At 41.2% G+C, this 13841-nt stretch overlaps 1 protein-coding gene across 1 annotated transcript in view; it reads right to left on the bottom strand.

Moving 5' to 3' along the window:
- Positions 1 to 13841, bottom strand: part of dhx36 (DEAH (Asp-Glu-Ala-His) box polypeptide 36) — a 146268-nt gene that overhangs the window by 110367 nt on the left and 22060 nt on the right. The window contains exons 8-12 of the mRNA XM_041174160.1: positions 13559 to 13725; positions 11445 to 11526; positions 7830 to 7973; positions 3430 to 3535; positions 313 to 400 (exon numbers count right to left, since the gene is read on the bottom strand). Of these exons, the coding sequence (XP_041030094.1) occupies positions 313 to 400; positions 3430 to 3535; positions 7830 to 7973; positions 11445 to 11526; positions 13559 to 13725 (587 nt within the window). The remainder of the gene's footprint in view (positions 1 to 312; positions 401 to 3429; positions 3536 to 7829; positions 7974 to 11444; positions 11527 to 13558; positions 13726 to 13841) is intronic.

Raw genomic sequence — 13841 nt, 5'->3', positions numbered from 1 at the left:
AACATTATTTATGGTTTGAGGTCCAATGAAACCCTCTTTCCTTCCTCATGGAAATTTTGAAATAGAGCCTCACACTGAGTCGGAGTTACAGTGCAGCTCATGTGAAGTCCGAATGATGTGAACCATCTCCTGAAAAGGGGATCTTATGCTGTCTGTCTTTGGGATGTCGACTGGGGGCCTAGCGGTTGACTTAAATACTCTTTTCCTGTGGAGATGCATCCAAAATGGCATTTCATTGGCACAAATAATTTAGGGTAGAACCATACCCTAAAAATTATCCCATGTCAGAAAATGAAATTGCAATGCAGTTACCTGATTTGAACATGGTTTGTGCAGTTAGAAGGTCATTCAAGGTGCTAATATTGTCCCAGCCAGGAAGGAAAACTAAAATGGCACCATCCTGAAAAGTAAGTAGCAATTCAGATGACTATGTTATTAGATTAGTCGCAAATAAAAACAGATGCCAAAAAGGTTGCTCGATCAACATACTTTATGGTCTGCAATAGTCTTGGAAATGCAGCAAGAGTAAAACAGTACACAGCAGAGAGCAAATAAATCAATAGCTCGAACATCTCGCTGGTAAATATTCACATCTCAGAGCATTGGCTTCCAAACAGCAGTAATTCAATCAATAAATGCTCAGTGGTTACAAGATAATATTGTAGCCTCTCTGTCCATGGTTTTTACTGAATACAATAAAAAGGGGAAATAAAAACATTTAGCCATTCTATAGAAATGACAGATGATTTAACCCCCATTTATATTCAACCTTTGTTAGTTATTGTTACACATTCCAAAATGGCCACAATGGAGGCTCATGAGATCATTCTCAGTCACAGGAAACAGATATGCAAAGCAGCAAAATTTTTAGAAGAAATCAACAGAAAGGCAAAACAAAATGGTGAGATCTCAACAAGAACCCGTGGTCCCTCCCTATGCCAATGCCATGTGGCTGCTATCGAATCATCAGATTTCCCATTCTCAGTTCCACACCCACAACAAAACCCACCACGCTTGGGAAGCTAAAGAGGCCAAAATTTGCGGCGAAATAGACCAAAATGATTTAACTTGGATCGTAGCTTCTCCACTATTCCTCTCCAAACAAAAATATCAATAAGGCCACACAAAACAAACCAACCCCACATTCAATTTGGTTCTGTCTCTAATTGCTTGTTAAACACCACCAGCATTTTGAGCTTTCAGACCCTCATCACACTCCACAATGACTTGTGTCCGTTTGGCACCCTTAAGGAAAGATTACACAACTTCGGCAAATAGGTGCTCCAACACAAATAATAGGAAAGAGAATGGAACCATCTTGCTCTGTTGTCATACCGTATTGTGTTGAATTGTAATTGGTTTCTTTTGAAAGTGCACATGGAGGCCCACATACAATCATGGCTGCAGTTCAACATTTTTAATAGGATACTTGAACGGTTTAACCCCTCACTCAAATGATATTGATGGGTCTTAAAGCTGCTTTGACACATAGTTGTATTAATTATTGTGCAGAAATGCAAAGGCTGGAGGTGAGGAGTGTTGCCCATCCATTTAAATAACTGCAGCAAAGATCATTTCAGGAAGGTGCGATCACACTGTTGAACCCTGTACTTTACCCCCACCAAGCTGTTGACAACTTTCTCATAACCCTTGGACAAAGAGAAGAAAATGTACATTATTAAAATCAACCTTGGGTGCTAGAACTTAATTAACTCCACGCAGAATACATTTCCATTAACGCCTGTGTGTCAGTTTTTGATAAAATCATAGAATTTTTAAACTGCAGATGGCTATCTGGTCTATTCTGCTTGCTCCAGGTCTCCAAAATAGTCTTATTTTCAATTCAGTCCTGGGGAAAAGATGTCGCTGGCAAGGCTGGCAATTGCTGCCCATACCCAGCTGCCCTTGGACAACTGAATGGTTGCTAGGCCACTTCAGAAGAAAGTTAAGAGACAGTCACATTGATCTGGGAGTGGAGTCATTTACAGGCCCAGGTCAGCTCAGGTTGCAGGACATTAAAGAACTAGTTGGGATTTAATGGCCATGTGTCAGCTTCACGGTCACTTCTACTGACAGCTGCTTTTGTATTTCCAGGCTCTTGGGATTTTTAAAAAACTGAATTCCAATTCTCACTAAGCACTATAATTATAACTAGGAGAAAAATAGATGGGTCAAATCAAATATCACACACCAGAAAATTAACTACTGAGGACTAGTCCAAGTCAGATGGCAACGATTAAGTTATATCCAAGACTAGCAAAATGAATTCCTCTACCTTTGATATGACAGCTCTACACTTAAACCATCTAGAAGCAGTGGCGTTCCTGGTTCTGCTCTGCATCCATACTATGATCATAGATCAATATTTTGTCCTTTTTAACAGATGTGAGCTGGGCCTATTTTATGAGGATTTTTTTTCAGTGTATCAAATCCCTTCATTTGAATGAGAAATAGGCAGTGAGGACAGGAAAGCAGCAATTATAACACAAAGGATAGGTTTTAATCAAAGAACGAGAATGCACCACAGGGAGATAATCTAACATGCTCAATCTTTAATTCGCAACAGGATGCCACAGTGATATCAAAGAATTGGTGTGAACAATTTATAACTTAAATTGATGGTCTCCCTCAAAGACCAAATTATACCTTTAGTTTTAGATGGCAAGTCTGAATAGCAGGATTCAGTGAAGCTGAAGTTGTTGCGTGTGTGTAGGAGAGACAAAGAGAGAGAGAGAGAGAGTGCGCAAGCGCACATGCTATATCTTGTTTTACATATAGTGTTATGGTTAACTGTTTGACATAAACCAATGAGTCAGGCACTGCTTGGCTGGAACATGTTTTTGAATTGACTGGGAAAATTTTTAGCTCAGTAATTGATGATATACACTTCATGAACCATTTAGCAAAGTATTTGCCTTGCAATGCACTTACCCAAGGTCACATTAATGAATGAGGCATGTAATCACCTAGATCTGTACTGGACTGCAAATACGAACCAAACAAGCATTCCGAGAAAATAAGGATGAAAGTGTTATATCTCTAATGGATGTAACTCTTCTAGAATTTCAATGCGAACCTCGTGAGGCAAAACAATAGTGAATAAAAACCCAGGATTATGTCGTTTAAACAATAGCTCATGTGCACGCCATTAAAAAGAGATGGTGCATTCTCAGTATTTAACCAACATGTTTGAGTGAAAGTTAGGGGTTTGACTGATCTGAAAATTCAAAACTACAACTGCTGATAGTGGGTCAAATAATACCAAAATGTGCTTTAGTTGGGCAGAAGTTGGAGAAAGAGAAATAGTCAATAGTTGTCCTGACACAATAGTATAAGCTGACCTACATCCAATTGTGTGCTTTCAACCCGTGAACAGGTTACAGTTCAAAATGCATTTCATAAATTTGTTAGTTGAGAAAAAAAACTTACCTCCCCATGGAAAACAATATGCCTTATGAGAGCTACAATCAAATTAAGGTCTATTTTATCATCATCGTGCAGAATTTCCAAGGCTTCAATCGTACTGTCGGAATACCTATGAGGGAAGAGGAACATTAATAGAAATTAAACAAGGCTGTATTAGACCTGGTCCTGTGCAACAAGATGGGATTAATTGATAACCTCATAGTGACGGCACCCCCAGGTAGCAGTGTTCACAATATAATTGAAATTTTACATTCAGTTTGAGGGAGAGAAGAGTCGGTCCAGGACTAGTATTTTAAAAAAAGGGCAATTATGCAGGCATGAAAGAATGCACTTACCCAAGGTCATATTACTGAATGAGATATGTAATTACCTAGAGCTGTACAGGGCCACAAATACGAACCAAACTGGCATTCCAAGAAAATAAGTGTGAAAGTGTTACATCTCTAATGGATGTATCCCATGATGCTATCTAGAGCGAATTGGCAAATGAGGTTAAGGGATAGGTCCAGAGAGATGCAGCAGCAGAACTTTTAAGGGGATATTTCAGGATACACAGATATATACATTCCAATGAGGAAGAAAAATTCCAAGGGAAAAACTCACCATCTGGGGTTAACTAAAAAAGTTAAAGACAGTATCAAACTTAAAGAAAAAGCATTTAATTGTGCAAAGATGGGTGGCAGGTCAGATGATTGGACAGGATGTAAAGAACAGCAAAGAATGACAAAAAGATTAATAAGGAGGGAAAATTTAGGATATGAGAAAAAGCTAGCTGGAAATATAAAACGGATAGAGTTTTTATAGATATTTAAATAAGAAAAGAGTTAACAACTTGAGCGTTGGTCCTGGAGAAATTGAGTCTGGGAGTTAATAATGGAAGGTAAGGAGATGGCAGATGAATTGAACAGGTAATTTGCATTGGTTTTCACTATAGAGGATATGAGTAACATCCCAGAAATAGCTATGAATCAGGAAATGAAAGGTAGGAAGGAACTCAGGAAAATGACAATCACCAGAGAAGTGGTACTTAGCACCTTTACATCTTTTAGCTCTGAAGAGTCACAAGGACTCGAAACGTTAACTCTGTTTCTCTTTCCACAGATGCTGCCGGATGTGCTGAGTTTCACCTGCATTTTCTGTTTTTATTTCAGATTTCCATCATTCTCAGTATTTTGCTTTTACAAAGTGACATAGATAGGTTAAGTGAGTGGGCAAAGGCCTGGCAAATGGAGCATAATCTGGGCAAATGTGAAATTGTCCATTTTGGCAAGAATAAAAATACTTATTATCTAAATGATGAAAGATTGAAGAGCTCCGAGATTCAGTGGGACCTGGGTGTCCTACTGCACGAATCACAAAAGGCTACTATGCAGGTACAACAACTAATTAAGAAAGCTAATCGAATGTTAACGTTTATTGTGAGGGGAAATGAATACCAAAGTAGGGAGGTTATGCTTCAGTTGTACGGGGCACTGGTGAGACCACATCTGGAGTATTGCGTACAGTATTGGTCTCCGTATTTAAGGGAAGATGTAAATGCGTTAGAAGCAGTTCAGAGAAAGTTTACTAAAGTCAGGAATGGGCACGTTGTCTTATGAGGAAAGGTTGGACAGGTTAGGCTTGTAACCACTGGAGTTTAGAAGAGTAAGAGGTAACTTGATCAAAACCTTTAAGATCCTGAGTGGTCTAGATGGAGTGGAGTAGAGTAGAGAGGAGGTTTCCTCTTGTGGGAGAATCTAGGACTAGGGGTCATGGGTTAAAAATAAGGGGTTGCTCATTTAAGACAGAGATGCAGAGAAATTTTGTTTCTCAGAGGGCCGTAAACCTTTGAAACTTGCTTCCTCAAAAGCAGTGGAGGTTTTTGAATAATTTAAGGAGAACTAGATAGATTCTTGACTAACAAAGGGATGAAAGGCTATTGGGTGAGAGGTTACAATCAGATCAGGCATGAAGGCATGAAGCAGGCTTGAAGGGCTGAGTGGCCTACTCCTGCTCTTGGTTCATATGTTCGTATGCGCTCGAGGCTGTTACCTCATGCTCATCTAAGCATGCTTCTGAAATCCATTTGTGCCAAAGGTTTATGTTTTTCATAAATAACCGACCAATAACTTCAATATTCTCACATCATGCACTGATTAACAGATTAAATCAAACTGGAGCACCAAATGTCTTCCTGTAGGTTTGGTGAATCGATTGAGCAGCATTAAGAGGAGGGAATGTACAGAAATCACAGCCAAATCAATTTTCAGTATTCTCAGCAGAATTTCAGTAAATCAGAATGGTGAACGGGTGGGTGAATTTTCATTGTGTGCCTATTAGAACTGTGAAAAATATGCAGAACTATAAAAGTTTATAGCACAGAATGAGGCCATTCACCTCAAAATGGCATCTTTGTTAGGAAAATCCAAAATAATCCACCTGCTCGTTCTCTTCCCACAGACCTGTAATTTATCCAATTTTGCTTTAAAAAATACAATGGTGTTTGCCACAACCACTCCCTGTGGCAAAGCGTTCCTTGCTCCAATAGCGCGCTCTCTACGTAAAGAAATTTTTCCTTACCTCTCCATCCCGTTTGGTCAGTGACGATTTTAAATTAATGACCTCCTCGCGCACACCTCATTACTGACTCCACAACCACAAAATACAATCTTATTCTACACACTAACTGCTAATACATCTTGTAGCCTTCTTCCCTTCCAACGGAAATTGTTCCAATATACAAATTCTCTGCTGAGAACTACAGTTTTCCAACTCAGACACCCTCCTGGTAAATCCACACTCTTCGCTCAATAATAGGGTGAGCTAAAACCACAAAGTATTCTAACTGTGGTCAAAGGCAACAATTAATTGTGGGATTGAGCTGTTGAATTTGTTATGGTCATATGTCATCATAGCATTGTACATCATCAACAGATGGCTAAACCACAAGACAGCATCAGATGCAGTCATATATTAATCCATGGAGAAAGTCACTGGGGGGGTGGGGGGGGGAAGTAGTGCAATAGCATATTTTACAGTTTCCGATGCTTCCCGAGGACTTTTCCACTCGTTCCTCTGAAAGTTTTCTTGGAGGTGTGCTACTCAGCTCTCCCAGCCGCAGACTTCAGTGAGCCACACAAGGGGTTCCGAGTACCACAGACACCAGGCACCCTTCCAATCCTAAATGCCATTCCTGATGCTCAAACTTGGCTACAAGGCTCAAAACCCAAAAAGGAGATGAGTGAAGTTTATTTCTCTCTGGCAGAAGAAGGCACATTAATGAAATATTCTTTTTGAAGCAATGTCCTAAATGTACAAGGTGACATGGGCAACACTGTCATGCAGCAGACTGGTGCGTGGGTGGATCTCCAGAAAATGGTAAGATATCAGTGCACAACCACAACTTGGTACATGGACAGTTCCTGATCCAAGCCAGGCCATCAGTGAAACATGACATCCTAAAATAAAGGACTGGTCACCCTGGGCCTCTTCAGTTTTTCTTCTAGTAGAGGGTCACAGAGGAGTTTCAGTAAAGTCCTACGTTGTGTGATGCTGGATTGCCCATTGGTACAACTTTACTTTGTGGGTTGGGGAGGGGGGTGGAGTAAGGAATTGAGGCTGAGATCCAACCAGGATCCATGCTAAAAAGTCCCAAAATTATGGGACTATCCTAAAAGGCATGGAGGAGATGGCAGAAAGCACCAAAATCCATCCAGGACATATTAAGGGAGTTTTGGTACTGGCAAAGTGACATCCAATATGTTCATAATAACATTTTAAGTAGGACTCTTCTGCAAGCAACTTAAGTGCCATTCTGGAAGCAGACTCTCAATTCTTGATGGAAATTTCAATCCCCACCCAATTTTCAGGGGAGCAATGGCATAGTGGTATTGTTGCTGGACTATTATTCCAGAGACCCAGGTTCAAATCCCGCCAAAGCAGGTGAATTCAATAAAAATCTGGAATTAAAAGTCTAATGGTGACCCTGAAACTTGTCAATTGTAAAAACCCATTTAATTCACTAATGTCCTTAAGGGAAAGAAATCTGCCATCCTTACCTGGTCTGGTCTACATGTGACTCGACACCCACTGCTATGTGGTTGACTATTAAATGCCTTTTGAGCAAGGGCAATTGGGGGTGGGCAATAAATGCTGGCTTAGCCAGTGACACCCACTTCCCATGAATGAATGAAAAAGAAAGCAATCCAACTCTCTCAGTGAGGAGCTCAGCCTCTATACAAAGTGTTATAAAATCAGCTTAAAATCAGTTTCTCCCTGTCAACAGAACCTCCAAGAAAATATCTAAGGACAGCATCTTATTCCAGTTGTAGCACTTTCACAATTTAGTTCTTAATGGGGCCTGGGATGGAACCTTGGTGTGGAATATAAATAATTTGGCCAATGACTCCACTGTTATTGCATACCTTCCTTGCAACTCTCTCATATATTCTGGCCACTGCAGTTGGTATTCTTCCTCCACTTGCTCTTTCTCGGGTCGAAACATGCAACCTTGCATGAACCTTCTCTTTGAAGATGGTCTCCGAACTTCTTGGTTTTGTGGGTGATATCTGATTTAAAATGCAAATAATCATTAAAGGAAAAGATATGGAGATACTGTCAATGACCTGTATGAAGATGGTGCTTCATAACATGACCAAAAAGGTTGAGTATCAATTTTCACATCCTACCAACATTCAATACTCATTTTTTACAAGATGTGGACATCGCTGGCCTAGCCAGCATTTATTGACCATTCCTAACTGCACTTGAGAAGGTGGTGGTGAGCTGCCTTCTTGAATCACTGCAGTCCATGCGGTGTAGGTACACCCACAGTGCTGTTAGGGAGGGAGTTCGAGGATTTTGACCCAGCAACAGTGAAGGAACAGAGATATAGTCAGGATGGGGAGTGCCTTGAAGGGGAATTTCCAGGTGGTGGTATTCCCATGCAACTGCTGCCCTTGCCCTTCTAGATGGTAGTGGTCATGGGTTTGAACGTGCTGTCTAAGGAGCCTTGGTGAGTTTCTGCAGTGCATCTTGTAGCTGATACAGACTACAGCCACATTCGTCGGAGATGGAGGGAGTGAATGTTTGTGGATGGGGTGCCAATCAAGTGGGCTGCTTTGTCCTGGATGACATCAAGCTTCTTGGGTGTTGTTGGAGCTGCACTCGTCTAGGCAAGTGGAGAGTATTCCATCATACTCCTGACTTGTGCCTTATAGATGGTGAACAGGGTTTGGGAAGACAGAAGGTGAGCTACTCGCTGCAGGGGTCCTAACCTTTGACCTGCTCTTGTAGCCACAGTATATATATGGCTAGTCCAGTTCAGTTTCTGGTCAATAGTAACCCCCAGGATGTTGGTATGGGGGATTCAGAGATGATAATGCCATTGAACTTAGAGAGGTGATGGTTAATTGTCTCTTTTTGGAGATGGTCATTGCCTGACACTTGTGTGGCACAAATGTTACTTGCCACTTTCAGCCCAGGGCAGGATATTGTCCCGGTCTTGCTGCATTTGGACATGGACTGCTTCGGGGGGTGATGGCAGAGGAAGCTGAGGGGCAGAGGAATTAGGGGAAGGGGAAGTAGGGAGACGAGGAAATGGGGCACTCTCCTGCCCACTCCTAATATTCCTAGATTCTCACAGAGACCAAAAAATCTGTCTATCTCAGCCGTAAATATATTGAATGATGGAGCTTCCACAACCCTCTGGTATAGAGAATTCCAAACATTCACAACCCTTTGACTGAAGTCATTTCTCCTCATCTCAGTCTTAAATAATCAAATCCTTCTCCTGGCACTGTGCTCCCATGTTTTAGATTTCCTGACCAGCAGAAACAATCTCTCAGCGTCCACTCTATCAAACCCTGCAGAATTTTGTATGTTTCAATGAACTTGCCTCCCATTCTTCTAAACTTGAAAATATAGGCCAATTTACTGAGCCCCTCATCACAGGACAACCCCCTCATACTTGGGACCAATTTAGTGAACCTTCGCTGTACCGCTTCCAATGGAAATATATCTTTACTTAAACGGGGAGACCAAAATTGCACAGAGTACTCCAATGTGGTCTCACCAAAACCCTGTACAATTGTAGAAGGGCTTCTTTATTCCTAATCTCCAACCCTTTTGCAATAACGGCCAACATGCCTTTTGCCCTTCCTAATTGTTTGCTGTACTTGCTCAGTTCCTTGTACAAGCACGCCCAAGTTCCTTTGAACATCAGCACTTACAAGTTTCACACCTTTTAAAAAATATCCTGCTTTTCTATTCTTAGAACCAAAGTGAATAACCTTTCATTTCCCTACATGATACTCCATCCGCCATCTTGTTGCCCACTCACTTAACCTGTCTATACCTCGTTGCAGCTTCTCTGTGTCCTCCCAACAGCTATGTTTCCACTTAATATGTAACTGAGATACATTACTCCCTGTCTCTTCATCTAAGTTAGCAATATAGATTGTAAATAGCTGAAACCCCAGCACTGATCCTTGCGGCACTCCACGATTCACTGTCTGCGAATTTGAAAATGCTTCGTTTATGCCCACTCTCTGCTTCCTGTCCTTTAACCAATCCTTTATCCATGCAAATGTATAACCCCCAATTAGCCTTTATTTTGCCTATTAAGTTATTCTGTGGTACCTTATCAAATGTATTTTAGAATGCCAGGTATACTACATCTACTGGTTGCCCTTTATCTACCCTACTAGTTACATCCTCAAAACACTAATAAATTTGTCAAGCCGGATTTCTCTTTAGTAAAATCATGTTGACTTGTTCTAACCTATGAATAGAGGACTGGCTAACTAATAGAAAACAGAAATTGGGATACGGAGGTGAGGTGGGGTGGGGTGGGGTGTGGGGGGAATTTTCAGTGTGGCAAGCTGTAACTAGTGGAGTGCCACAGGGATCAGTGCTGGGGCCACAATTACTTACAATATATATTACTGACTTGGATGAGGGCAATGAATGTACTATCGCCAAGTTTGTGGATGACACAAAAATAGTTGGGAAGGCAAGTGGTGAGAATGACACAAGGAGTCTACAGCAGGATATAGACAGGTTAAGTGAGTGGGCAAAAACGTGGCAGATGGAATATAATGGGGGGAAAATGTGAGGTTATGCACTTTGGCAGGAAGACTAAAGGAGCTGAATATTACTTAAATTGAGAAAGGCTGAAGCAAGCTGCAGCACAGAGGGATTTGGGGGTCCTCGTGCATGAATCCCAAAAAGGTAGAGTACAAGTTCAGCAGGTAATAGGTAAGGCAAATGGAATGTTGGCCTTTATTTCAAAGGGAATGAAGTATAAAAATAGGGAAGTCTTGCTAAACCTATACAAAGCACTAGTTAGACCACACTTAGAATACTGTGAACAGTTTTGGTCCCTTTATCGAAGGAAAGATATACTGGCATCAGAGGCAATCCAAAGAAGGTTCACTAGGTTGATCCCGGGTATAGAAGGATTTTCTTATGAGGAGAGGCTGAGTAGGTTGGGTCTGTACTCGTTGGAGTTTAGAAGAATGAGATACCACCTTCTTGAAACATAAGATTTTTAGAGGGCTTGACAGGGTAGATGCTGAGAGGTTGCTTCCCCTTGTGGGTGAGTCTAGAACCAAAGGGCATACTCTCAGAGTGAGGGGTCGCCCATCTAAGACAGTGATGAGGAGGAATTTCTTCTCTCAGAGGATAGTGAACCTGTGGAATTCTTTACCACAGAGGACTGGGTCGTTAAGTATATTCAAGGCTGAGATAGACAGGGTTTTAATCAGTAAGGGAATCAAGGGTTATGGGGAGAAGGCAGGAAAGTGAAGTTGAGGATTATCAGATCAGCCATGATCTCATTGAATGGCAGAGCAGGCTCAATGGTCCAAATTGATTACTCCTGCTCCTACATCTTATGGTCTAATCATATGATGCTTTTCTAAGTGCATTGTTAAGAATTCCTTAATATCTAAACTTAGCAGGCGGAACAGAACACTGTGTACATTTTATAGTAATAACGAAAGAGAAAACCCATTCAAATAATTAACAATTTAACTTACTGGAGCAACTCAATTACATCTTCCAAAATGTATTCTTTCACTGGATATGTAAATCCTGGAATATGCAACATGGGGCAGCTGCCTATAAGAAAATGGAGGAAAGCATAACATTTCTGAACAGTGGATACAAATATATTTCAACTCCAGTAATTATTTGTCACAAAAGCTATCTGGATCCAATATTATTCACAAGTGTAAACCTGGAGTATAGCACTATAGTCACTGACCCAAAGTTTCTGCATGATTTCCACCCAGACACCCGTGTAATCTGGGAATCAAATGAAATTGCGTTAAGGACTGTGGAATTTCAGTCACAAGTTGCAGCTATAACCACATCACGTTGGAATATTCACGATCTTTTTCACCAGTTCAAAAGTCTTCACTCGAAGCAGTCCCTGCCCACAAAACTGGCCACACCCTAGTTTGGAATTGCAAGATTCTACCAATTGCACTCATTCTGCAATGTTACCACACTGATGAGTGTTAGTACATTAGATTTTCACACACATCTACTAGTCTTCTGACTGACTTGGTCAAAAAGCAGAGAGACTCCACTACTATTTGCACAATCACTTGCTGGGTGAGGGATTTAAAGCTGCTTTAAAGTGCCTTTTTTTTTTAAGGTCAGATTCTATAAGCTGTTCCTGAAGTTCAGAGGATTAACTTTGCCGCTCTTATTCCAATGGCACACCAAAAGACAACTGTTAAACGTTGGTCGCCGCATTTACGTGCAGTGAAGCTCATACTAATGATGCTGGCTCCTGAGCCTGGAGGTCTTGCAATCTGCAAGGTCGGCAACCAGGAAGTCCCCACTAGTGAGATCGCAATTCCACCAAAAACAGTCCCATCTTTCCTACCAGCAGCTTTAGCGAGTCCAGGGAGCCAGAATCACAAGAGATGGTCTTGCACAATTAAAACAACCAAAGGTTTTCCTTCTTGGATACAGAGTCACAGAATTTTAATGGCACAGGAGGTGACCATTCGACCCATCTGGTCTGCACCAGCTCTCCAAATGAGCATTATGACCTAGTGCCATTGCCCTGCCTTTTCCCCGTACTCCTGGACATTGTTTCTATTCAAATAGTCACCTAATGCCCTCTTGAATGCTTCAATCGAACCTGCCTACACCATACTTCCAGGCAGCGCATTCCAGACCCGAACCACTCGTTGTGTGAAAAAGATGTTCCTCACGTCATACTTGCTTCTTTTGCAAATCACTTTAAAACTGTGCCCTATCGTTCTTTATCCTCTTACGAGCGGGAACAGTTTTTCCCTATCTACTCTGTCCAGGCCCTCATGATTTTGAACATCGCTATCAAATCTCCTCTTGGCCTTCTTCTCTTCATCACAATTTCAGGAAAGAAACTGACAGGGTGAACCTATTGTTCGCAAGTTTAAGTTTGACATCAGACACAGACTGATGAACCATTGGAAAGCATTTGCTGATGTTGTGAAAACACAGTCAGAGATTCTGAAGATGTGCTTATTTCTATACCTTTGTTGCTTTTACTGTTCATTCATTGAGAATATGGAAATTGCTGGCAAGGCTGGGATTTATGAGGACTCGAAACCTCAACTCTTTTCTTCTCCGCCGATGCTGCCAGACCTGCTGAGTTTTTCCAGGTAATTCTGTTTTTGTTTGGGATTTATTATCCATGCCTAATTGCTCCAAGCAGGTAGCAATGGACAGATGGGGGAAGACACAACTGAGTGGCTAGGCCACTTCAAAGGAGAGCTAAGAGTTAACCATGTTTACTCCTGTGGGGTTTTGTCTATGTAACCAAAGTAAAGATAGATTGCAAAATGCTCTGTTTGGTGAAGGTTTATTAAGGTTCACTGGTTATGCACTAAAGTCAGACACCCTAGTTACAAAGTAAAACATCAGCACAAAAGTTAAGCACATGGCAACAAAGAAGAGGAGGATTGAGAAGAAACAGACAAAGGGAGAAATTTTCAGGGCTCTGGGAAAAAGTAGAGGATTGAGACTAATTGGGTAGCTTTTGAAGAGCTGGCACAGGCTTCTTTCCGTGCTTTATAATTCTATGACTTAATTTTAAGAAACCAACAGTCTGAACTCACTGAAGATTCCATTAGAATTTGTCTCTTCTACTCACCAAAATATTCCGAAAACTTGTCGGCGTTTAGAGTTGCGCTCATCAATATCACTTTTAGGTCCGACCTGAAGGGCAGAACGTCCTTCACAATCGTCATCAGGACATCAGATTGCAAACTCCTCTCGTGAACTTCATCCAAAACAAGGTGGCTGACGGTGGACAGAAGGCTGTGGAAAGAGAGATTTTTAAATGTTATTAAGACTGTGTCAGGTGTACTATTTTGGCAAATAAATTGGAATTTGAGCACGCAAGCAGATGATTCTTGGAATTGGCAAGTAATCAA

Source organism: Carcharodon carcharias, chromosome 2, assembly GCF_017639515.1.
Source record: "Carcharodon carcharias isolate sCarCar2 chromosome 2, sCarCar2.pri, whole genome shotgun sequence".
Classification (NCBI taxonomy): Eukaryota; Metazoa; Chordata; class Chondrichthyes; order Lamniformes; family Lamnidae; genus Carcharodon; species Carcharodon carcharias.
The sequence above is the reverse complement of the archived record's forward strand: the minus strand, read 5'-3'. Positions and strand labels throughout refer to the sequence as shown.